Raw genomic sequence first — 27,335 nt, forward strand, 5'->3', positions numbered from 1 at the left:
ACAAAATACTAGAATTTAGGAAATACCATAATCCATTTTTAGGACATGCTGTTATTTTTGGGCACTACAGCTTGAGCCAGTCATTTTTAAAAGCAGTGGTTGTGGCTTTGTTTTGTTTTTGTTTTCAGACAGATTATAGTATGGGTTAATGTCTTTCTTCTGTTCACTAACCATGCATTTCTGTGTGAATTAAAAATACTCCATGTAGACTTGCTTTAATCTGCAGCATGGTATTATTGTATTGCACTTCTGTGAATCAGTGTCTGTAAATTTTGTTTTGCTGTATTTTATTTTTTTTAATCTTATCTAATCAGAATCTTCTAGAAAACCTATCAGATCTGTTTTATAATAATCCTCAATTGATGAGGCATGGGCTGATAAGACACACTGGCATGGGTTCTGAATTTTCACTTCATTTTTGTTTTGTGGTTTTTGTCTAAATGTTTTTAGTGTAAGTATTCTTAAATTTGCTTTCATTAATCCTCTTGAAGTTACCAAATATCTTTATTGTGTTATTATTTTTCTAATAGATTTTACTTTTAAGAGCCGTTTTAGGTTTACCAAAATATTGAGCGAGAAGTCTGTAATTCTTATATGCCTCCATATGCCCTCCACCCACAATTTTCCCTATAGGTAACATTTTGCTTTAGTGTAGTACATTTCTTACACTTGGTTAACCAATATTGATCCAGTATTAAATTTACAGTAGGGTTCACTCTTTATTCTGTTTTGTATGGGTTTTGACAAATGCACAGTGGTTTGTAGTACCATTACAGTATCCTACAAAGTAGTTTAACTGCCCTAAAAAAAATGCCTGTGCTCCACCTAAGTACCCCTCTTTTTCTCCTTCTAAATTCTTAACAATCACTTATTTTATGTCTCCACAGTTTTACCTTTGCCAGAATGTCAAATAGTTGAGAGCCATGTAATATGTAGCTTTTTCAGATTGGCTTCGTTCGCTTAGCAGTTAAGGTTTCTTCATGTCTTTTTATGACTTTATAGATCATTACTTTTTATCACTAAATAATATTCCATTGTATGGACATACCACAGTTCATTTACTCACTTATTGAGGGTATCTTGGTTATTTTCTGTTTTGAACAATTATGAATAACGTTTTAAACATTCATATGTAGGTTTTATACGGGCACAAGTTTTCAGTGTTAGGTAAACACCAAAGAGCACTAGGAGATGTTTAATTTTATAAGAAAGTATCTTTCCAAGCGGTTGTACCATTTTGAGTTCACCAGCAGTGAATGAAAGGTCTTGTTGCTCCATCTCCTCATCAACACCGGATGTTGTCAGTGTCATAGATTTTAGCCTTTCTAATAAATGTCTAGTGGTGTCTTACTTAAATTTGCAAATTTCCAGTGCTATATGATGTTGAGCATATTTTCATTTTATTTGCCATCTGTTATCTCTTCTTTGGTGAAATGTTTATTTAGGTCTTTTCCCTTTTTTTTTTTTTTTGATTGTGTTTTCTTATTCTTTTTTTTTTTCTTAAATTTTAACATTTCTTTGTATATTTTGGATACAAGTACTACATTGTTCTTTTAAGCCTTTCTGTTCTTTATTGAGGTGATTAAACCACTTGCAGCCTCTTTTTAGCTTTTGTGGTTTTTAATAATTTACTTGGTAATTTATTTACTAAAGTTAGGTATTTTAGTAACTTATAGTATTAGGAAATAAAAGTGTTATATATAAATTGATTTTCAAAGTAAGTGAAACATACTTTTTAACCAAAAATAGTTAACAGTAAAATGATTGACGCACCTGATCATGATCTTCAACTTAATTTTTTTTAATTTTCTTTTTTTTAATGTTTTGATTTATTTTTTTGAGAAAGAGAGAGAGAGATAGATAGCACGAGCAGGGAAGGATCAGAGAGAGAGGGAGACACAGAATCGGAAGCAACTCCAGGCTCTGAGCTAGCGGTCAGCACAGAGCCTGATGCGGGGCTCGAACCCACGAACCATGAGATCATGACCTGAGCCGAAGTTGGACACTTAACTGACTGAGCCACCTAGGCACCCCTATCTTCAACTATGTTAAACATAAGGATATTTTTTTAATTAATCAGCCAACCAATATTATTTGTTGGTTATTAGTTTTTATATGGTGCTTATTATGGTATAGTGTGGGAGTATTGTGATACATAAGAGCCACTGCTGTCAGTGACTGGACTGTTCTTTTTAAATTGACTTTTCCTAGTTTATTTTCTCTAATCTGTTGATTGTGACTTCTCTTGTTAGTCTTATAATGTGGTGCTTCCTCATATTTCAAAATTTTTACAGTTTAGATAAGATAACAAGATTGTTCTAAATCTTCTGTATTTTTTAGCTCCTAAGTGATTGTTGATATTGGATATTAAAATAACATGGTTGTGATTTATATATTTATTTTTGCATTTTTGGAATGTAAATTTTAGTTAACATACATTGCAATATTGACTTCAGGAGTAGAATTCAGAGTTTCATCACTTCCATACGACACTCAGTGCTCATAACAAGTGCCTTCTTTTAGTATCCATCATATATCTAGCTCGTCTCCCACCTGCCTCCCTCTCTCAAGCCATAGTTTGCTCTCTCTCATCAAGAGTCCCTTGTAGTTTGTTTTCCTCTCTTCTCTTCCCCCCTTCCCATTGTTCATCTGTTATGATTCTTAAATTTGACATATGAGTGAAATCATATGACAAATACTTGTCTTTCTCTGATTGACTTATTTAGGTTAGCATAATGTATTCTAGCTCCTCCATGTCATTGCACATGGCAAGATTTTATTCTTTCTGATGGCTTAGTAATATTCTATTTTTAAAGACAGTTTTTTTAAGTTTATTAATTTTGAGAGAAAGAATGCATGTGCGAGAGCAGGGAGAGGCAGAGAGCAAGGGAGAGAATCCCAAGCAGGTGCCACTTAGAGCCCGATGTGGGGCTTGAACTCATGAACCACCATTGAGATCATTACCTGAGCCAAAACCAGGAGTCGGACGCTGAACTGATTGAGCCACCCAGATGCCCCAACTGTATCTTCTTTATCCGTTCATCAATTGATGGACATTTGGATTTTCTACATAGTTTGGCTGTTGTTGATAATGCTGCTATCAACATTGGGGTACATGTACCCCTTTGAATCTGTATTTTTGTGTTCTTTGGGTAAATACTTTATGTTGCAATTGCTGGATTGTAAGGTAGTCTATTTTTAGTGTGTCGAAGAATCTCCATATTGTTCTCCAAAGAGGCTGCATCAGTTTGCATTCCCACCAGCAGTGCAAGAGGGCTCCCCTTTCTCTACATCCTCTCCAATACCTGTTGTTTCTTGTATTGTTTATATTAGCCATTCTGACAAGGTGTGAGGTAGTATTTTATTGTGGTTCTGATTCACATTTCCTGGATGATGAGTGATGTTGAGCATCTTTCTTGTGTCTTTTAGTCGTGTGGATGTCTTCTTTGGAAAAGTGTCTATTCATGTTTTCTACCCATTTCTTAACTGGGTTAATTGTTTGCTTCTTTGTTCTTTTTAAAAAATGTTTTTAATGTTTTATTTATTTTCGAGAGAGAGAGAGCATGAACAGGGGAGGGTCAGAGAGAGAGGGAGAAACAGAATCCGAATACAGGCTCCAGGCTTTGAGCTAACTATCAGCACAGAGCTCGACGCAAGGCTTGAACCCACCAACTATGAGATCATGACCTGAGCCGAAGTTGGACACTTAACCAACTAAGCCAGCCAGGCACCCCTGGGTTATTTGGTTTTTAGGTGTTATTTGATAAGGTTTTTTTTTTTTTTTGTTTTTGTTTTTTGTTTTTTTTTTTTTGAGAGAGAGAGATGGAGAGACAAAGTATGAGTGGGGGATAGGCAGAGAGGGAGACACAGAATCTGAAGCAGGCTCCTGGCTCTGAGCTGTCAGCCAGAGCCTGATGCAGGGCCTGAACCCATGAACCGTGAGATCATGACCTGAGTTGAATTCGGATGCTTAACTGATAAGCCACTCATGGACCCCTTCTCTAAGTTCTAGAAGTTTTTTATAGATTTTTAATACTAACCCTTTATCGATAGGATAAGTTTGGAAGTTTTCTTTCTATAAGAGACTAGATGCAACCAGATGGACTTAACAGATGTATTCAGAACATTTCATCCTAAAGCAACAGAATACACATTTTTCTCAAGCACACATGGAATATTTTCCAGAATAGATCACATACTGGGTCACAAATCACCCTCAACAAGTACAGAAAGGTTGAGATCATAGTATGCATATTTTCAAGTCACAGTGCTATGAAACTTGAAGTGTACTGCAAGAAAAAAATTTGGAAAGCCCTCAGAAACATGGAGGATACAAAACATCCTACTCAAGAATGAATAGATTAACCAGGAAATTAAAGGAGAAATTTAAAAAATACACGAAAGCACATGAAAATGAAAACATGACAGACCAAACGCTTGGGGATGCAGCAAAGGCAGTTCTGATACACTGCTGCTTTAGGATGAAATATTCTGAATATATCTGTTAAGTCCATCTGGTCCAGTGTGTTGTCCAAAGCCATTGTTTCCTTGTTGATCTTGTTGATTTTCTGCTTAGATGATCTATCCATTGCTGTAAATGGGGTGTTAAAGCCTCCTACTATATTGTATTATTATTAATTATGTTATTAATTGATTTATATATTTGGGTGCTCCCAAGTTGGATGGATAGACTCCTTAATTATATAATACCATTCTTTATCTCTTGTTAAAGGTTTTGTTCTAAAACCTAGACTTTCTTGTATTAGTATGGCTACTGTGGCTTTCTTTTGACATCCATTAGCATGATAGATGGCCCTCCATCCCCTTACTTTCAAACTGCAGTTGTCTTAAAGTCTAAAATAAGTCTCTTGTAGGCAGCATCTAGATGGATCTTGTTTTTTATCCATTCTAATACCCTGTGTCTTTTGTGTGGAGTGTTTAGTCCATTTATATTCAGAGTGATTATTAAAAGATACGAAATAGGGCCATTGTGTTATTTACAGAGTTGGTGTTTCTGATGATGCTCTCTGGTATTTTTTAGTCTTTGTTGCTTTTGGTCTCACTCCCCCTCTCCCCCAACTCAAAGAATTCCCCTTAAAATTTCTTGTAGGGCTGTTTAGTGGTTACAAACTCCTTGAATTTTTGTTTGGGAAACTCTTTATCACTTCTTCTATTTTGAGTGACAGCTCTGCTGGATACAATATTCTTGATTCCATATTTTTCCCATTCAGTATATTGAATATACCTTGCCTCTTCTCTTTGTCCTGCCAAGTTTCTGTGGACAGGTCTCCTTCAAACCTGATCTGTCTTCCCTTGTTAGATTGATGATGTTTTTTCCTTTGCTGCTTTCAGGATTCTTTCCTTGTCTGTGTATTTTATGAATTTGGCTATGATATATCTTGGTGATGCCCGGCTTTTGTTGAATTTAATGGGAGTTCTCTGTGTTCCTTGGATTTTGTGTCCATTCACTTCCCCAGATTAGGGAAGTTTTCAGCTATAATTTGCTCACAAAAACCTTCTGCCCTTTATTCTCTCTCTTCATCTTCTGGGACTCAAATCTTATGAATGTTGTTATTTTTTTTTTATTTATATTTTTAGTGTTTTATTTATTTTTGATACAGAGAGAGACAGAGCATGAGAGGGGGAGGGGCAGAGAGAGAAGGAGACACAGAACCAGAAGCAGGCTCCAGGCTCTGAGCTAGCTGTCAGCACAGAGCCTGACGCGGGGCTCGAACCCACGAACGTGAGATCTGACCTGAGCCGAAGTCGGAGGCTTAACCAACTGAGCCACCCAGGCGCCCCTTGTTATTTTTTAAATGTTCATTTATTTTGAGAGAGCACACAAGATGGGGAAGGCCAGAGAGAGAAAGTAAGAGAGAATCCCAAGCAGGCTCCTTGTTAGTGCAGAGCCTGATGCAGGGCTTGATCCCATGAACTGTGAGATCATGACTTGTGCTGAAATCAAGAGTTGGACACTTAACCAACTGAGCCACTCAGGCGCCCCTGAATGTTATGTTTTAATAAATCACTGAGTTCCCTGTTTGCCTTCATGATCCCTTACCTTTGTTTCCCTCTTCTTTTCAGCTTCTTTATTTTCCTTATTTTATCTTCTATATTGGTAATTTGCTTCTCTGCATTGTCCAGCTTCGTTTTTATCCCTACATTTGGGTTTGCTTCTCATTTATAACATTTTAAATTTTGGCCCAATTAGGTTTTAGTTATTTTCTCTTTGTAGAGGGGGATTCTCTGGTGTCTTCTGTGCTTTTTTCAAGCTCACCTAGTATCCTTATAATTGTTTTAAATTCTAGTTCAGACATGTTACTTATATTTGCATTGGTTACTTATATTTGCATGCCTGGCCATTATTTCTTCCTGTTCTTTCTTTTGAGGTGAATTCCTCCATCTTGTTATTTTGGAGGAAGAAAAAACAATAATAGAATGAAATAAAAAGTTAAAAAATCAAATAAAGGAAGTTAGATCCTAGGTGTGTTTTGGTCTGCTTATTAAGAGAAGCTTGACAGAAAAAAAAGAAAAAGAAAAAATTGTTTTTAAGTAATAAAGTAAACTTTGCTCTTTCTGTATCCAAGAAAACAAAGAAAATAGCAAAACCAAAACAGAAGCAACAATAACAACACAAATGAACAAACAGAAAGCCCAAATGAAGCTAGATCCCCTTTGTCCTGGAATTGGAACTTTGCAGCAGTCTGTGGTCAGTAGACTAAGCTAGTGGAAGGAATTTGTGCTGACCTCTGGGGGAAGGGCCTGCTCCTCTGGTTTTCAGGCCCCTTGCCCTAGTGTGGAGGTGCCTGGAGGGCACAGGGAGGTGGGGCTTGGTGTAATGGCTTTGTTCTTCACTAGGTGGCGCTGCGTAGCTCACTGGGGTCCCTCACATTTGGTGGACTAGTGGTGAAAATGGTGTTTCTAGTCTCCAGAGCAGGGAGTTTACACTCTCACAGACACAGGACCAGTCATCCCTTCTGTGTCCCTCACTTCTGTTAGTTCCCCACCTACTCCCTGTGTCCAAGCTGTTCACCTACCAGCTGGCACCTCTCTCCAGAGTTTTATTTTAGGTACAGCTATGTTTTAAAACCCCACACTAAGAGACCCCTGCAGTTTGAACTTGGCCTGATCTTCTGGGAGAGGGTCTCCCCTGCTGTGGCTAGTGCCCAGTTGTCCCAGGAAACGGTTTGGTCTTGCCACCACACATTGGCAGTGGGTTAGAGTTTATGGTAAATTGCAACACACAGTGGGCGCCAGGGTTTGCCTCCCTGAGCCAGTGTCTTTGTTGCTATACAGGTGAACGTGGCTGTTTGATGGCACCTGCTGGGTCTTTCGCCCAAGGAGAGACCTTATCATCTCTACCAAATCTACTTCAAGGCGGGGAACTTTGTTTCCTTGCAATGCAGTGTATCTTCAGACCAAGCTGCCTGCTCCCAGGGCTGTGCCCTGCTTCTTCCCCAGACCACCACCAGGGTCTGACCTCTGAAACTTCAGACTCTGTGTTCTGCTGTTTATAAAAAAACAGCTGGCAGTATTGAAACCTTCTCGTTCCTTTTCCCCTGGTCAGTGGTTTTTGGGGAACAATTTTCTTGTGCAGTCCTCTCTACTTTTCACTTTCTCTGTAGCTGCTTTCAGGGGGAGTGCTTTCTTTTTTTTCTTTCTTTTTTTTTTTTAAAGATATATATTTTTTAATAGTTTATTGTCAAATTGGTTTCCATATAACACCCAGTGCTTAGGGGGAGTGCTTTCTTGAACATATCTGATGGATTACTCCCTCTCCTCTTTTTCCTCCACAAAAATGGCTCCCTTCCCTCTGCTGCCCCTGCAGCTCTTCTCTCCTCTAGTTCACCTCTCTGCACCACATAACTGCTGTGTTCTCCCCCTCAGATTATGCAGGTTGTTCTGTTAATGCTCAGATCGATTTCCTAGGTGTTGAAAATGGTTTGTTGTTGATTTAGACATGTTCAAGGGATGAGACAAGCTGAGGGTCCCCTTGCTACTCCATCTTAACTTCTCCCCCCTTCTCCTTATTTAATATCTAGTATCTTCAATGTGTACTTTTACAAACATATCATTTTTCTGAATAATATGTCCTTTTCAAATCAGTGCTGTAGAAAATGTTTTGGAACAAAAGAGCTTTTCCAGTCCACTCCCTTTAGGCATTTAAATGTATCTTGTTTGCAGATTTTTCTTCTAGTTATTCTAGTAATTTTTTGGGTTTTAATGTTGGGTTTTCTGTATCCTTTTATGTTAGTTATCTATGCTTCTAGCTTCTTTTTTTCTTCTTAAAAATTTTTTAATGGTATCACTAATGAAATTTCTGATTTCCCTAGCTTCTCTTTTTAGAGTGTCTCTGCTGAAATTTATGCTGTCAGTGAAACTTAATATTGATGCATATAGAATATTTTGTGTTTTGTAACCACCCTAAGCCTTGATCTTCGTATCCTCACTATTGAAGACTAATAGCTATGGAACTTAATACCCATTGGAGTACCTCCCAGTTTTGGCCCTCACATATATCCTTTCCTGTAATTGTTTGGTTTTTATTGTTTTTACAAATAGTAGTATAAAGCCGAACTCTTTCAGAAAACTTTTCTCAAGACCACCACCTATTTTTGGAGGAAATCTTTTAAATAGACAAAAGAGAAGGATATTAGAAAACACCATCTGTATATCTACCATCTAGTTATAATTCTGTTTTATTTTCAAGTTTTTATAATGAAAATATTAAGATTGAGATAAAATCCCCGCAGAACTTCACCTGCTTTCTAGTTTACCCGCATTCTTTTTTCTATATATTTATAAAAAATAAGATCCTACTTTCCTTAGTAGTTTGCTCTTTATGGTTTGGAATCATACTTTGTATCTTTTAGTTTATACATGTTACAGTATTTCAAAAAGGGGAGAGAGTTTGAGTTAAGGATAATTTGGAGGGACTGTTGTTTCAGTTATTTACAAACTGGTTAGTCATCTGTCATTGCCTACTATATTAGAATCAAATTCCTGTCTTTCTCTGTCTTCTGTTGTTTGACTCTTGCTTGTCAACCCTTTCCCCTGCTATTTCCTAATATATAACCTGGAGTCAAGAAAAATTTTCAGGTCCATCCCCCTGTATCCCAACTGTAACCATGTTATATTGTTATATTTATTTGATGAGAGTTTTTGTTTTGTTTTACTGTAACAGTATTATATTTATTTGATAAATCTTTTAAAAAACCAGTGTAGTTAACATACAGTGTTAAATTAGTTCTGGGTGTACAATATAGTGATTCAACAATTGTGTACATTACTCAGTGCTCATCAGGATGTACTCTTAAGCCCCTTCACCTGTCTTACCCATCGCCCCTCTGCTGACCATCAGTTTGTTCTCCGTAGTTCAGTCTGGTTTTTGGTTTGTCTTTTTGTTGTTGTTTGTTTTGTTTCCTAAATGCCATGTATGAGTGAAATCATAAGGTATTTGTCTTTCTCTGACTTACTTCACTTGGCATTATACTCTCTTGATCCATCCATGTTGTTGCAAATGGCAGGATTTCATTCTTTTTTTAATAGGTGAGTAATATTCCATTGTTTATACACCCCTCCCCATCTTCTTTATCCATTCATCTATCAGTGGCCACTGGACTGCTACCATATTTTGACTGTTGTAATGTTGCTGCAGTAAACATTAATGTTTTCATCTTCTTTGGGTTAATACCTAGTAGAGCAATTGCTGGATCACTTGGTAGTGTTTTTTTTAACTTTTTGAGGAAGCTCTATTGTTTTCCACAGTGGCTACACCAGTTTGCATTCCCACTAACAGTGCATAAGGGCTCCTTTCTCTCTACGTCCTTGCCAACACCTGTTGTTTCTTGTCTTGTTGATTTTAGCTATTCTGACAAGTGTGATTTACCTCATTGTAGTTTTGATTTGCATTTCCCTGATGATAAGCAATGTTGAGCATCTTTTCATGTGTGTGTGTTGGTCATCTGTATGTCTTTTTAGGAGAAATGTCTATTCATGTCTTATGCCCATTTTTAAATTGGATTTGGTGTTGGGTTTTTTGTGTGTGTGTGTGTTGAGTTTTAGAAGTTCTGTATATATTTTGGATATTAACCCTTTATCTGATATGTCATTTGCAAATATCTGCTCCCATTCTGAAGGTTGTCTTCTGGTTTTGTTGGTTCTTTGCTGTGCAAAAGCTTTTTATTTTGGTGTACTCCCAGTAGTTTATTTTTTGCTTTTGTTTCCCTTGCCTGAGGAAACATATCTAAAGAAAATGTTGCTGTGGCCAGTGTCAGAGAAATTACTGCCTGTGCTCTCTTCTAAGATTTTTATGGTTTCAGATTCACATTTATGTTCTTAATCCATTTTGAGTTTTATTTTTGTGTATGGTATAAGATGGTAGTGCAATTTCATTCTTTTGCATGTGGCTGTCCAATTTTTCCAACACTATTTGTTGAAGAGACTTGTTCTCATTGCATATTCTTGCCTCCTTTACCAGTGATCAATTAACCATATAATCATGGGGTCATTTCTGGGCTCTCTGTTCTGTTTCATTGATCTATGTGTCTGTGTTCCAGCACCATCCTATTTTGATTACTATAGCTTTGTAGTGTAACTTGAAATCTAGGAATATGATACCTCCAGTTTTGTTCTGTTTTCACAATCATTTTGGCTATTCAGGGTCTTTAGTGCCTCCATACAAATTTTAGGAATGTTTGTTCTAGTTCTGTGGAAAATGCTGTTGGTATTTTTTTTAATGTTTATTTTATTTTTGAGAGAGAGAGTGTGTGAACGGGGGAGAGGCCGAGAGAGAGACAAACACACACAGAATCTGAAGCAGGCTGCAGGCTCTGAGCTGGGGGCTCGAACTCATGAACCACAAGATCATGACCTGAGCCAAAGTTAGATGCTTAACCAACTGAGCCACCCAGGAACACCAATGTTTATTTTGACATTTATTTATTCTGACCATGCAGACAGTGCATATTTGACATAGGGCTTGGGCTCATAAACTGTGAGATTATGAGCTGAGCCAAAACTGAGTCAGGTGCTTAATTGACTGAGTCAGCCAGGCACTCCCTGTTGGCATTTTTACAGGGATTGTATTAAATGTATAGATTGGTTTGGGTGGTATGGGCATTTTCACAATATTTGTTCTTCCAGTCCATGAGCATGGAATATCTTTCCATTTGTGTTATCTTCAGCTTCTTTCATCAGTGTTTTATTTTTTAGGGTATAAGTCTCTCACTTCCTTGTTTAAGTATATTCCTTCGTATTTTAGTATTTTTGCTACAATTGTAAATGGGATTATTTTCTTCTCTTTTTGTTGCTTCATTATTGGTGCATAGAAATCCAGCAAATTTCTGTATATTAATTATATATCCTGCAGCCTTAATAATTCATTTGTCAGTTCTAGTAAGATTTTGGTGAAGTCTTAATAGAGATCTCTATATATAGTATCATGTCATCTGCAAATAGTGAAAGTTTTACTTCTTCCTTACCAATTTGGTTGCCTTTGATTACTTTGATGAGAGTATTTTTGGCACATTGGCTATCCCCTACCCCACACGTATTTACTGTCCTTCCAAAGTATTATCTCCCTTTCTTTGTCTATCTTTTCTTTCCTTTAGGGTATAGGGCAGTTCTCTAGTGCCACAAAACAATTCCAGCTTCTACAGCACACTGTGATTTTTTTGTTGTTGTTATTACCTGAAGTCATGATGCGGTGAAAACTTAATTGTTATTGTTACTCTTACAGCGACATTATTTGCTTTCTGAGAAAATATCAGAGTAAACTGTGTCTGATAGTTGTATCTGTTATTGTATTCTTCTTTACAACATTGCCTGATGGTTACTATTGACTGCTTCATAGCTGCCTGCAAACTGTTTTATAATACAAGTTCATGATCTCTTATTTGCAGTCAAAAAAATTTTTTTTATGTTTATATATTTTTGAGAGAGCATGACCAGAGGAGGGCAGAGAGAGAGAGAGAGAGAGAAAGGGAACATAGAAGCAGGCTCCAGGTTCTGAGCTTTTAGCACAGAGCCTGACATGGGGCTCGAACCCACAAACCATGAGATCCTGACCTGAGCTGAAGTTGGACTCTTAACCGACTGAGCCACCCAGGCTCCTCTCTTATTTGCAGTTTTGAAATCCAAGATTTTTTTTTGTAAAGTGGACCAACTTCTAAAAACTACTCATTTGGTGGAAAAGTCTGCTCATTCTGAAGAGAAACTTTAAGTCTTTATCCTAGCAAATATGCCCATTCACAAATTTTGCTTCAGAAATAAGAATTTTCTTTGGGGACTATTTCAGACCCTGTTGAGGATATTATATAGCATACAGTATATATAACCTCAGTATTGTTATAAAATCTGAAAATTTCTGTATTTCAAAATATTTTTGTCTCCAGGGAATTTGGATGAGAGATGACAGACATATGGTGATAATAAAAATCTATTCTCACTTGGGTACCTGGGTGGCTTAGGTGGTTAAGTGTCTAACTCTTGATTTCAGCTCCGGTCATAATCTCACTATTTGTGACATAAATATACATTAATAAAAAGATCTATTCTCACTCGAGCTTCCCTTTTTCTGAGCTGTTTTCTATCATCATTGTTACTTCAGTGGCTTAATGAAAAGATGTCTTAACTAGAGAATCTGGATCCTAACCTTGGCTCTACTGTTTGTTAAATGTATGATCTTCATCAAGTTTATTTAACTGATCTGGTGATAATCTCCACCCAGTCTTTCTTAGACTTATATGGGCTAAGTAAGATAATGTAAATTCTTTAAAATGTTAATGCTGTACAAATAATTAATAGCACGGATAAAATTAATACTTCAAGTTCTGGGACTTCTTTCCTAATAATGTGGAACTCTTATTTATATACTGAGGTATGAGAATGATATTTGATTATAGTAATAATCCTAGTTATTGAGGCCTTACTTTATGCTGTGAACCCTGGTAAGCATGTAACATTGGTGGTTACTGCCTTTCTGTGTTGCAGATGAAGGAACTGATGACCAAGGATTAAACTTTCCCAAGCTCTTGTAGCTACACTGCTCACAGTAACTGATTTCAGGCTCAGATTCTGTTCCAAGTGTGGCTGACTTTCAGTTTTAAATTTCACATGGGGACAAAATGGTTAAGTGTCTATCGAATTGCTTTCTCAGTTTTGTACATTAAGTCATCTTAAGTACTAAGTGAAAAAATGAACTCATCTTTAAATTACTGGTAGCTATATTTTGCCTTCATTTTCTAACTTCTCAATCCGTTCCTCTCAGTAACTACAGTGTTGAAGCTAAATCTGGCTGTAGCTTAGTGCATCAATATCTCTTTAAGGCTGATGCCTCTATTTCCTTGAAAATATTTTGATTATCTTAGTAATTTTTTTGTTTTGTTTTACTTTTATGAAATCAGAAGACTTTATAACCAAGATGCACTTAATCTTAAGATTTATCCCATTATGACAAGGTATGCAAACATACACATCTCTAAAATATCTTTAAATAAAACAATAGTTAATATAGTTATTTAGGAAATCTTACTACCATTAGACTTTTCTGTGACATACTGTGGCATTGTGACATTAACATGTGTAAGTATTGGCAAGTCTGGATTCTTAGGGAGCATGAAATAATAACTTTTAAGCATCCCAAACTAGTTTAAGGTAAGGACTCAAAATCAAGTGTAACCTTTTTTGTTAAACTAGTAGTTTGGCAATTAAAGTGAAGGAATTTACCACGTGATTTGCCTTTATGTTTTGTACCTTTAGCCTGTGACTGTGTTTGTACATGTAAGAGATCTATGGATCTCTATGTCTCTCAGTGAACTACTTTACTAGAATATCTAGAGTAATTAGTATTGTAACCAGTAAGTGTTGTAGTTAGAACTTACTCCTCAATCTAGAAAAATATGCTGGACATTAATCTTTTGTTCTGCTGACTGGGTCAGCTTTTCTATTGCACTTGTATCACAGCCACTTTATGAGTCATTCCAAAATTTCAGTTACATACAGCATTGACTGGTTTGAAAGGCAAGTTTTAGCATGAAATTCATATTTAGCATGAAGATATATATGAAATTGAGTTGTAATCTGGGGATCCAGGATATAAGAAATTTCACACATGCATATGTAGAAAGACCAAAAGAATACACTTAACTAAGATTGGCATTAGAGAACATTTGCATAATCAGATATTGGCCAGATAATAGAAAAATATTAAAAAGCAAGAGCAAAGGTTAAATATTTAGCTGACTTTCAATAAATATTGATTGGACAGATGAATAGAATAGGGCATTATGAATTGTGTAAGAGTGACATTGTGTGTGTGTGTCTTTTTTTTGGTGGTGGGTCAGAATAGGATTTCAGATCAAATTAGTGGAAGAACTCTGTGATTCATCACTTTGCTATAGCTTCTTTTCAAATCTCCTTCACTACAACCCCAAATCATTTGATATGGTTATAAATGATGATGAATTTGCCTGCAGGCAGGAGTCAGGTGTTCATGGTAGGGATGATCAGATTGCTGCTTTTTTCATATCTATTCATTTTGTTGGCATGCTTGTGGGAAGATAGAAGGGTTGTAGCAAAAGAGTAATGGCAGTATCTTACCCCGTTTGTCAATTTTGCCTGTTAGGGATTTATTACCAACTATATTTGTGGGAAATCTCATACATTACTAACTTCTCTCTGTGACATTGGACCATTTCCTCTAAGCAATATGGATTTATTCAAATATTTTAGTTTGTAATATGTGTTTACAATTCTGTAGATACTGACCAGTAAGAGACAAGGTCTCTCCCCTTCTGTAGAGCTTAAAATAGGAAACTAAACAAGACAGGAGAAACTCACAGACCACTAGACAAGCTCTAATAAAGTAATGAGGTGAGTGGTAGAGGAAGTACACAATGCTGCTCAGTCCTAGCTAGTGAGGTGAATGAAGATCAGTGAAGTCTAAGCTGAGGTCTGAAGGATGAGTAGAATTTAACCAGGTGGAGAGCAGGGAAAGAGGAGGAACAGCAGGTGAAACTCTGGAAGCAGGAGAGAGCATGATGGCGGTAAAGAGAAAGTGAAAGGAAATTGGATGGAGGATAGAGTGTGAGGGAGTATAGATGGATAGAAATTTGACCTTGATTTTCAGGTATGGTGAATTATCTCATTATCTGATTTCTGTGTCATCACTTCTCTTTATTCTGAGTTTCAGGAAGGCAGTACATAGCAGGGAACATCAATCCAAACAAAGCAACTGGGAAGAAACTACCCCATCTGTGGCACACTAAATAACTATCAGTTATTTTCCTCAGTAATTCCCAAGGGTGGATGATGCTCACTACAAAAATGTTGGGGACTACATTTAAGACTAACATGAAGTGCTAATAATTGTTATGTTAATTATTTAACACAAACCAAAACATTTTTTTCAAAAGCCATTCTTAAGCTTGAATTCATATATAACTTCCAGGTTATAGTTAATTTAAACTTGGTGAAGTAAACAAACCATGGCAGGAATTTTTCTGTATTTTACTTTACACTATTCTGGATTAATGCTAAATGGTCATCAAAACTGCAGATTTTCCCTAATAGTAGGGGGGAAATTTTGGATTAGCAGAGTCCTAATTAGTAGCATACTCCAAGTCCATTAACTACTTAAAAAAAGTTCCAGGAGAGGAATTCCAAGGATAATCTCAAAAGGACTGAAAATAATAATGAACTCATCACTGCATCCCGTTCCCCCACCAATCTAATTAAATAAACAGACCTGCAAATACAGAGTAACAGCATTAGATGTCCTGCCTAAATCATTGCCTACTGGAAGACAGGTGCAAAATTAATGAAATACATTGTCCAGCTTTCAGATCTGTAAGAGACAGGTTGGTCCTGGATGGGCCAAATTAGTGTATCTTATGATTTTTTAAGATTATACAAATAGTGATCTAAAGCCATATTGCTTTTTGTAACCATATTGAAAAGGAGATGGTTGCATAATTGTCCGGGTGAAGTGAATTTGGCTTCAAATGTTTTCTCAGCCTTATCTTATATTTTCTACTAAGCAGACTTTATGCTCTGCCACTATAGATTATGCATTTTTAAAGTGCTAGTTCCTTTGATGATATTTAATTCCTCCAAATCATTGGAATAACAATCTGTTGCTCCAAAATCATGTAAAAATTTATCACCCAGTTGAACCTTTTTGATAAAGCCATATCCTCTTTTCATTGTAACACTTGTATTACTTGACTTATAACTTTTTTTTTTAATGTTTATTTTTTAGAAAGACAGAACCAAGCAGGGGAGGGTTAGAGAGAGAGGGAAACATAGACTCCGAAGCAGGCTCTAGGCTCTGAGCTATCAGCACAGAGCTCAACATGGGGCTTGAACCCATGGACTGCGAGATAATGACCTAAGCCAGAGTTAGACACTTAACCTATAGAGCCACCAGGCACCCTGCCTTAAAACTCTTTAAATAAGCTAATACCCAAGAACTATATACTATAGATTTGATGCTGTTTTTGTTTTCAGAACTCTTCATCTTGGCTTATACCTATCCTGCCTGATATGCTGCGACACATTTTTCAGTTTTGTGTATTAGAAAGCAACCAGGAAATTTTGGACCTCATTCACAAGGTACACAGTGAATATAATATACCTGTACTCTCTTCCCTAGTGACTTGGCAGATTTAAAAAACTGTTCATAATCGCTATACTGTTGTTGGTCAGGGATTTTAAGAAATTAGAAATCAAAACATTTGAAAAGTCTGGAGATCTGTAAGATGTGACAAGAAAATCGTCTTATGGAATATAACAGTTGAGTGTACTAGGCGAGTGTGTTAAGCCCTTTCTGATAGCCTCAGTACAGAAAGTAGAATGAAGGAAAGACTTTTCTTTATCACTTATGTTGCTGTTTATCAGTATGCTTATTGATCCTATGAAGTATCTTTTGGAATTCATTGGTAATATTTACAGTCTGATTGTTTTAGTTTAGATTTGTACTTTTACCCCTTATTTGTAAGATGTGTTGGAATCTTTAAAGAAGAGCCATTTGATATATTTAACAGTGTTTATGAAGGGAAATGGTACTGTTTGACCTTTATAATCTGTTAATTCAGTCTTGAATTATTACCTCTGAGATGGCTCATGTTAACAGCCTTGGATTAACAGTCGTGTTATTTCTACATGCCTTTAAAAAAATTTTTTTTAATGTTTTATTTATTATTGACACAGAAAGAAACACAGCATGAGCAGGGGAGGGTCAGAGAGAGAGAGAGGGAGACACAGAATCCAAAGCAGGCTCCGGGCCCTGAGTTGTCAGCACAGAGCCCAATGTGGAGCTCGAACTCAGGAACCATGAGATCATGACCTGAGCTGAAGTTGGCTGCTTACTGAGCCACCCAGGCACCCCTCTACGTGCTTTTAATTACATTAATGTTAGGCATCAAGAAAAGTACCTTATTAAGTAAGATCATGAATCAAGACTTAAATCGTTCTTAATTTATACTAGTATGTTACCACTTCTAACTTTAGCAGAGGATGTCTGTCAGCAGCTGTTAGATGTTGAAATGTATATGTTGAATATAGGACTTCATTAGTATTGAGCTTTATGATATATGTAAAAGATTTCAGCAGCTGAGATTTTGACAACTCTTATTGTTACGGGTAATCATTATTTTATTTTACTTTAAAAATTTATTTTGGGTTTATTTTTGAGAGAAAAAGAGACAGCACAAGCAGGGGAGGGGCAGAGAGAAAGGGAAACACAGAATTCAAAGCAGGCTCCAGGCTCCGAGCTGTCAGCACGGAGCCTGACGTGAGGCTTGAACTCACAAACTGCAAGATCATGACCTGAGCCAAAGTCAGATGCTTAACTGACTGAACCACCCAGGAGCCCCTGGGTATCTTGTATTTTAAATGATTTTCATAAAATACTGCAGAAAACTCCTGTGTTCCTCTTTTTAAAACTTCCTTTTGTGTTTTCTAGTATACAAAACTATCAAAAAGAAGTATTTAAAAAAAGCCTTTCTATTGACTTTTAAAATTGATCTTTGTGCTATTTTCTTTTTTTTTTTTTTTAATTCAGTATCCCTAAAAATAAGTATTAGGTTTTATTAGCCTTACTAGAAAAATTTCACTTTTCGTGTTTCTCTTTCATTCTGTAGGTTTGGATGGAGCTGTTGAGCAAAGCCTCAGTTCAGTATGTGGTAGCAGCTGCTTGCCCATGGATGGGTGCTTGGCTTTGCTTAATGATGCAGCCTTCTCATTTACCTATTGACCTAAATATGTTGCTAGAAGTAAAAGCTAGAGCCAAGGTAAGTGTAAAGGGACATAATGTATTTGTATATTCAGCTCTAAATACTAATACAGTAAACTATGTGAGAAGCTTGTATTGCTTTATTTTAAGTGTGATTTAATTAATTTAATGGAAAGAGAAATTATTGTTTCATGAGGACCTTGACAAAACACATAGTAATTTTTATCCATTAAAATTTTATGAAAAGAACTGTATTTTATTGGGATAACAAGTGAGAGTATTTTTGAGTATAGAGGAGAGTTACCTATTAAATTTTAATGATTAATCTTTAATTATAGTTATTTTCCCCCCTCTTTTCCCCTAGGAAAAAACGGGTGGTAAGGTACGCCAAGGCCAAAGCCAAACTAAAGAAGTCCTTCAGGAGTACATTGCAGGTGCAGAGACTATCATGGAAGACCCCTCCACTAGGGATTTTGTGGTTATGCGGGCCAGGATGATGTCAGCTAAGTGAGTACACAGAAGTTCAGAAGCCTTTTAACCAAAATATTCTTCTCATGTGTTTGTCAATACTTCTCCATCACACTAGTTACAGAGTAAGAAAAAGTGTAATTAAACATTTTTTATTTCTTTGAAGTTTTAAATAAGGTTTATATCTTTTTACAAAGGTAAAATAGGAGTTATGTCTTCGTTGCAAAAAGTTATCGCTTCAATAAGGGAAACTTTACCTCAATTAAGTTCAATAGTAACTTCTTTTTTCTCCCTCATAGGTTGTTAGGAGCACTTTGTTGCTGTATTTGTGATCCAGTTGTAAATGTGGTAACCCAAGAAATTAAACCAGCTGAATCCCTTGGCCAGTTGCTGCTCTTCCATTTGAACTCCAAATCTGCTTTACAGAGAATTAGTGTTGCATTGGTAATCTGTGAGTGGGCTGCTTTACAAAAGGTAAGATTTTGCCCCCAGAGTACTAAAGACAAATTAATTAAACCAATATCCATTAGCTGTTAAGATTATTTTCATTATATTTTATAAACAAAAAAATTTCTCTGTATAAAAATCCAACATTCTTGGAAAAATATTCTAAATTATAGTGAAACATTTCTCTTCCAGTTGCTTTTAATCTTAGACTTTTTTCTTAGGACCCCCAGTTTCATACCTGAGACTATTAGCTATGACCATAGTTAAAGTTTGCTCTTGAGACCACAATCTGTTAAGAAATATCCCTTATAAAAAAATCATGTGTATGTGTGGAAGCCATCCAGAAACTGTTGGTCATTTATTCCTTAATATCTGAAAACTACAAAAGATAAGAGGCTTTGAGTTATAGAGATCCATTTGTATGAGTAGTAGCAAGGGCAGAATTTTCGGTCACAGGAAGAATAAAACCTCCACATTTAAACAAAAATCTTCATGTTTCCAAATAAGCCATTCTCTTGCAGCCCTTTAACTTCTAATAAGATGTGTGATTTTGTGTAAGACTTACTTCTGTAAATCAAAGAAACTTCCTGCTGGCTTTGTTTATTCGAATAAACATTAACTGGAATTCTGGAAATTTAACTGTCTGCACTTGCTGTGAGAGTTTCTTGTTACTGCCTCTTAGCAGTTTGTCAAAGCTATCTCTAAAAGTAATTGAGCCATGCTCCGCTGCATCTGAGACCCTAGCTTTGCCTCTGGAAAGAAGCAAGGCTCATCTGTTTTTAGGCAGGACTCGGTGTACTGGAGAGGCAGTGATGCTGTGTTTTTGTGCCTCTCAGACTCAGCAGCAAGTGTTGACAGTTCGGTTTCTGGACCCTCACAGAGCTTCTCTGGACTTACTCTGTGAAGCCCAGGCTGATCACCCAGATCCCACAGAACCCCTCATGGCTCACCACTAAGGCCATTCCCCCTCTGGTTTGGGCAGGCAACAACCAGAGAGAATGGGAAGGGTTAGTTAAATTTGGGGGCAGGTAAGTAGCTTTTAAATTATATATATCCATTTCTACAGTATGGCATGTGAAGCTATGAGTTCAACTGTTAAGAAATCTAATAATGAGTTTTTAAATAACATTTTTAATGCATGCTAAGTGTTCTTTTCTGACTGATTTCTTTTTACAGTTATATATTCTTACATCTGTGCTATATATATAAAAACTTGGTATAAATTCAGAGTAAAGTAAGAGTAATTAGGTACAAAATTTAATGGAATTAATAGTTCCACGTGCATGTTCTATAGTGATTCATATTACAATTTTATAGTAGTTTGGATGTGATACCTTTGTGCAACTAACGATGTGGTTTCTGGGAGGTAACAATATAGGTTCAAGATGAATAGGAATTTAGAACTTTGTAGTTTGCAAGCGAAGATGTATGTATACATCTCTAGAATTCTGTTTATATATTTGCCCTGAATATTTCTTGTCTGTTATATTTTAGGAGTGTAAAGCTGTTACCCTAGCTGTACAGCCACGTTTACTTGATATCCTTTCAGAACATTTATATTATGATGAAATTGCCGTTCCATTCACACGAATGCAGAATGAATGTAAACAGCTTATTTCATCATTAACTGATGCACATATTGAAGTTGGTAGTAGAGTAAACAACAATGTTTTCACAATAGATCAAGCTAATGACCTGGTGAGTAAAGAAGTAACTTTCTTAATTTTAAATAGATCATGAAATAAAGATAAGAAAGTTGTCACGTGATATTTACCACAAAAACAGTAACTTGTTGCATCTATCCATGGCTTGATAGCCTGTCACTCCTACCCTTCAAGAACAGTTATTTCATTGCATGGACTATTTTTGAAGTTAGAGGATGGGGAAGGAATTTTCTTTTTAAGTTTTTATTTATTTTTCAGAGAGAGAGACACAGAGCATGAGTGGGGGAGGGTCAGAGAGAGAGGGAGACACAGAATCAGAAGCAGGCTCCAGGCTCTGAGCAAATGGTCAGCACAGAGCCCGACACGGGGCTCAAACCTACGAACTGTGAGATCATGACCTGAGCTGAAGTCAGCTGCTTAACCGACTGAGCCACCCAGGTGCCCAGGAATTTTCTTTAAATCACAGATTATAATAAATCAGTATACCTTTATTAGAAAAAGCTGTTCCATTTTTTTGGTCATTTTTCAGTTTTGCTTAAGACTGGCAGAGTATAGAATAAACTGCTTCTATAGAAATTCCTGAGTATATCTCATCCCCTTCTCAATTTACAATGAAAATATTCAAATATAAAGAAAAGGTAAGGGAGGGATACTGGACTGGGTCAGTCAGAGCAGCATGTGACTCTTGAGTCATGAGTTCAATCCCCATATTTGGTGTAGAGATAAATAACTAAAATGTAAAAAAAACAAAAAAAAAACAGAGAAAGGTAAGAGAATTACACAATGAACATTTATATATTCAACTAGATTTCACAGTTAACGTTTTACTAAATTTGCTTTATCACATATATATGCAGCTGTCTATCCAGTCATCAGTCCATCTTATTTTTTGATGCATTTATAAATAAGTAACATATCAGTAAACTTCAGCATGTATCTGTTTCATTAGCTAAAATTCAGTATTTATGGTTTTTGCTCCTTTGTGAGATAAAATACTATGAAGAACACAAATCTTAAACTATTTGATGAATTTTAACCACTGACTATATCTGAAAACTAAACTGCTATCAAGATACAGACAGTACCATCACCACTTTGTAGTCAATCCTTGCCTGTCCCTGCCTCAAGTAACCATTGTTCTGATTTTTCCTCCATCATAGGTTACTTTTGCCAATTCTCGGATTTCATATAATTGGAATCATAAACTCTATGCTGTTCGGTTTAAGGGTTTCTTTCAGCATGATGTTTTTAAAATTCATCCATGTTGTTACATGTGTCAATAATTCATTTTTTATTGATTAGTTTTATTCCATTGTATAAATACACTGCAGTTAAGTCCTTCCATTGATGAACATTTGGGCTTTTCTAAGGTTTTGGCTGTTATGAAAGATGCTATAGACATTCTTGTACCAGTGTCTTTGTAGGCATACATTTTCATTTCTCTTGGGTAAATATGTGTGAGTAGAATTGCTGGGTTTTAGGGTAGGTGTTTATTTACTTTTATTAAAAAATTGGAGGCCTTTGCCCAAAGTGGCTATATCATTTTCCTCTCTTAATCAGCAATATGCGTGAGTTCTGGTTGTTCCACATCATGACCAACATTTGGTGTGGTCACTCCTTTTCACTTAAGCCATTTTGGTCATTGTATGATAGTGTCATTGTGGCTTTTACTTTGTGTTTCCTTGATGGCTTATATGTTCAACACCTTTTTATTTCTTATTGGCCCATTTGAAGACCTTCCTCTTTGAAATGTCTATAGAAATCATTTCCCTGATTTTAATTAGATCGTTTATTTTTGAGTTGTAGGAGTTTTTTATGTATATCCTGAAATACCAATCGTTTGTTAGATGCTTTCTGAATATTTTCTCCCTGTGTGTGACTTGCCTTTTCATTTTCTTAATTGTCTTTAAATGAGCAGATATTTTTAATTTTGATGAAGTCTAATGTATCAGTTGTTTTCTTTTATGGTTATTGTGTTCTGTGATGTAAAATACCTTTTCTTATCTCTAATTTGTGAAGGTATTTACATGTATTTTCTTCTAAAGCTTTGCAGTTTTAGCTTTTATATTTAGATTTATCATCTATATTGAATTAATGTTTATGTTTAGTGTGAAGTACAAATTGAATTTTGTTTTTCATAAAGATCACCATTAAAATTAAAAAAATATATATATTTGGAGAGATAGCCTGAATGGAGAAGGGGGAGAGAGAAAGGGAGAGAGAGAATCCTAAGCAGGCTCTGCATTGTCCACACAGAGCCCAGTGCAGGGCTAGATCCCATGAACCATGAGATCACAACCTGAGTTGAAATCAAGAGTCAGATGCTTAATCAACAGCAACCTAAGCGCCCCAACGATAACCATTTTTTCAAGCATCATTTATGGAAAAGATTTTCTGTTCCCCATTGGATTGCTTTGGCACCTGTGTCAAAAATTTGTTCAAGTGTAAGTGTAGATCTATATCTGTATTCTTTTCAGTACATTTGTCTCTTCTGCCATCACCAGTGTCTTGATTTCTATAGCTTTGTACTTACTAAGTTCTTGAGGTTAGGTGGTATAAATAAGTTCTTCCGTTTTGAAGTTATAGGATCAGAAATGGAATCACATATGTTGGTTCCTGTGAAACAACGGTCTTCAATTCTTATCCCCTTTTCTAATGAGAAAAAAATTATATACTTGAAATTGTTTTTTGTTTTCACCTATGGAGAGAAAGCTAAAATTGCTATTTTTTTCCCCTGAGTTGTTTTTCTGATTATTGTTTTTCTGTAGTTTATCCATTTTGCCTTTGCTTGCCCCCTTCCCTCCCTACTATTTCTTTTTTTTTCTTATGATGAAAACTTTAAGGTTTACTGTCTTAGCAATTTCCTAATATGCAGTGCAGTATTATTGTAGTCATCATACTGTCCATTACATCCCTATAACTTACTTATTTTAGAGCTGGAAGTTTGTACCTCTTGACCTTCCCTACCCATTCCACCTCCCCCCTACCCTTTTCCCCTCTGGCAACTACCAGTTTGCTATTAGTTTTATTTGTTCCTTTGTTTTTCAGATTCTACATGTAAGTAAAATCATAAGGTATTTGTCTCTCTCTGATATAGTTCACTATATTTTCATTATTTCATAATGCCCTCAAGGTCCATCCATGTTGTTGCAGTTGGGAAATTTCATTCTCTTTTATGGCTAAGTAGTATTCCATTGTAGATACATATTGCCTTCGTCCATCCATGGACATTTAGGTTGTTTCTGTATCTTGGCTGTTGTGAATGATGCTATAGTGAACATAAGGGTTCACATATCTTTTCAAATTACTGTTTCATTTTCTTCCGATAAATATTCAGTAGTGGAAGTGCTAGATAATATGGTAATTCTATTTTTAATTTTTTGAGGCACTCCATACTGTTTTCCTTAGTGGCTGCATCAATTTACATCCCTGCTAACAGTGCACAAGCGTTCCCTTTATCCACATCCTTGTCAGCACTAGTTATTTCTTGTCTTTTTGATAATAGTCATTCAGTAGGCATGAAATGATCTCTCATTTTGGTTTTATATGCACTTCCCTGGTGATGAGTGATAGTGAACATCTTTTCATGTACTATTGGCCATCTATATGTATTCTGAAAAAAATCTGTTCAGACCCTCTGCCCATTAAAAAAATTATTTTTTAAACATTTTAATTAATTATTTAATTTACATCCAAATTAGTATATAGTGGAACATTGATTTCAGGAGTAGATTCCTTAATGCCCCTTACCCATTTAGCCCATCCCCCCTCCAGCAGCACTCTGTTCTCTATATTTAAGAGTCTCTCATATTTTGTCCCTTTCTCTGTTTTTATATTATTTTTGCTTCCCTTCCCTTATGTTCATATGTTTGTATCTTAAATTCCTCATATGAGTGAATGAGTGGAGTCGCATGACACTTGTCTTTCTCTGATTTCATTTAGCATAATACCATCTAGTTCCATCTGCATAGTTGCAAATGGCAAGATTTCTTGTTTTTGATTGCAAGTAATACTCCATTCTCTATATACACCACATCTTTTTTATCCATTCATCCATCAGTGGACATTTGGGCTCTTTCCATACTTCAGCTATTGTCGATAGTGTTATGCCCCTTCAAAACAGCACCCTTGTATCCCTTTAATAAATATCTAGTAGTGTAATTGCTTGTTCATCAGGTAGTTCTATTTTTACCTTTTTGAGGAGCCTCCATACTGTTTTCCAGAGTGACTGCACCAGTTAGCATTCGCACCAGTGGTGCAAAAGAGATCCTCTTTCTCCACATCCTCACCAACATCTGTTGATACCTGAGTTTTTAATTTTAGCCATTCTGACAGGTGTAAGGTGGTATCTCATTGTGGTTTTGATTTGTATTTCCTTGATGATGAGTGATGTCGAGCATTTTTTCATGTGTCAGTTGGCCATCTGGATGTCTTCTTTGGAGAAGTGTCAATTCATGTCTTTTACCCATTTTGTCACTGGATTATTTGTTTTTGGGGTGTTGAGTTTGATAAATTCTTTATAGATTTTGGATACTAACCCTTTATCCGATACGTCATTTGCACATATTTTCTCCCATTCCATCAGTTGCCTTGTAGATTTGCTGATTATTTCCTTTACTGTTCAGAAGCTTTTTATTTTGACGAGATCCCAATTCTCCCTTGCCTCTGGAAACCTGTTGAGTAAGAAGTTGCAGTCAAGGTCAGAGAGGTTTTTGCCTGCTTTCTCCTTGAGAATTTTGATGGCTTCCTGACTTATGTTTAAGTCTTTCATTTATTTCAGTTTCTTTTTGTGTGTGGTGTAAGAAAGTGGTCCAGGTTTGTTTTTCTGCATGTTGCTGTCCAGTTTTCCCAGCACCACTTGCTGAAGAGACTATCTTTATTCCATTGGATATTCTTTCCAGCTCTGTCAAAGATTAGTTGGCCATATATTTGTGGGTCCATTTCTGGGTTCTCTATTCGGTTCCATTGATCTGAGAGTCTGTTTTTGTGCCAGTACCACACTGTCTTGATGATTACAGCTTTGTAATACAGCTTGAAGTCTGAGATTGTGATGCCTCCAGTTTTGGGTTGTTTTTTTTTGTTTTTTTTTTTTTCAAGATTGCTTTGGCCATTTGTGGTCTTTTCTGGTTCCATACAAATTTTAGGATTGTTCTAGCTCTGTGAAGAATGCTGGTATTATTTTGATAGGGATTGCTTAAGTTTTCTTTTTAGTTCCAGTTAATGTAGAGTTTTACATTAATTTCGGTTGTACAATATAGTGGTTCAGCAATTCCATGCATCACCTAGGGCTCATCATGACAAGTGTATTCCTTAAAATCTGCATCACCTGTTTCATCCATCTCCCCACCTGGGCAGGGCAATTTTATTTTTTTACTTATATTTTTTGGGAGAAGGGAAATATTAAAAGGTTAGTCTTATTAGCCTTGGCTAAGAGCCACTGCTTTTTAAATCTTTCACTGAATCCCTGTTTTTTTCTCTTACCTGCTGAATATAAGCATTTCCCTAAGATCTTTATCTCTCACCATTCTCACAATTTAGTTCTTACCCATGTGCTTTGCTATCTTCTCTTAATTTCTTGATGTTCTTCTATTAGGCAGTTTTAGTTGGATATCTCACTGTTACTTCAGCCTAACAGCTGAAACTTGAATTTTTTAAACTGTAAAATGCTTTTTTTTAATCCAAACAATAAAATGCCTTTTTTTAAATTCACAGCTGCAAATCTTGTTACCACTTCCTTCCAGAAAGCTTCATATGTTCATCTTTTCTCTGTTTTCATTACCAACCCAGTCATGGGCCATAGTACTTTATGACTAGGTCCTGACTCATCTGTGAGGCCCTGGGCAGTCTCTGATCCATGTCAGATCCGTGTCATCCTGCATGTTGTGCCAGACTTGTAAAGTCCTTTAGTGCCACTATGAAGACCTTCCTCCCCTGCTTAAAAACATTATTTTTGTTTTCCTTGATTAGCTTTATTTCCTTTCTTTTCACACCTTTAAATTCCTCATCTCTTTTCATTATTTCTCACACTTTCTCCACTTAAGTGTAGATTTCTTCTCACAGAAGTATACTATGCTCACTCACTTTCTGTGCCTCACTCATTCTCCCTTCTGAGTCTGAGTTCCTGTTTCTTTTGTCAGGAATTCCCTACCCTCCACCCTTTATGCTTATCCAAAATTCATCTCTTGACATTCCTCTATCTGTACCTTAGACTCAGGCCATGATTAGCTGTGCTTAGTTCCCTGGACAGTGCCTCACTTTTCGTTTCCACTTCAGTCTTATTTGCCAAGATGTCCCTAAAACTCCTGACTTACCCCATTCTTAAAAACCCATCACAAGCGTTAACTTCGGTGGGGCAGGCCTCCACTAATCTTATCACTTGATAAGAGTTAAGTATCCAGTGTGCCTCATAGCAACCTGCACATACCTGTTTTCTTATTACTTATATATCTGTTTCCCATATTAGTCTCTACATGTTTTTAGGTTTATGAAGACATTGAGTCTTACTCATCTTTTAGTACTTC

At 36.3% G+C, this 27,335-nt stretch overlaps 1 protein-coding gene across 3 annotated transcripts in view; it reads left to right on the forward strand.

The window, feature by feature from the left end:
• Positions 1 to 27,335, forward strand: part of BTAF1 (B-TFIID TATA-box binding protein associated factor 1) — a 109,561-nt gene that overhangs the window by 38,667 nt on the left and 43,559 nt on the right. For all 3 annotated transcript variants that reach the window (XM_029932224.1, XM_029932226.1, XM_029932225.1), the window contains 5 exons: positions 16,510 to 16,614; positions 18,144 to 18,293; positions 18,600 to 18,742; positions 19,003 to 19,177; positions 20,645 to 20,848. In XM_029932224.1, the coding sequence (XP_029788084.1) occupies positions 16,510 to 16,614; positions 18,144 to 18,293; positions 18,600 to 18,742; positions 19,003 to 19,177; positions 20,645 to 20,848 (777 nt within the window). The remainder of the gene's footprint in view (positions 1 to 16,509; positions 16,615 to 18,143; positions 18,294 to 18,599; positions 18,743 to 19,002; positions 19,178 to 20,644; positions 20,849 to 27,335) is intronic.

This window comes from Suricata suricatta, chromosome 2 (genome assembly GCF_006229205.1).
Source record: "Suricata suricatta isolate VVHF042 chromosome 2, meerkat_22Aug2017_6uvM2_HiC, whole genome shotgun sequence".
Classification (NCBI taxonomy): Eukaryota; Metazoa; Chordata; class Mammalia; order Carnivora; family Herpestidae; genus Suricata; species Suricata suricatta.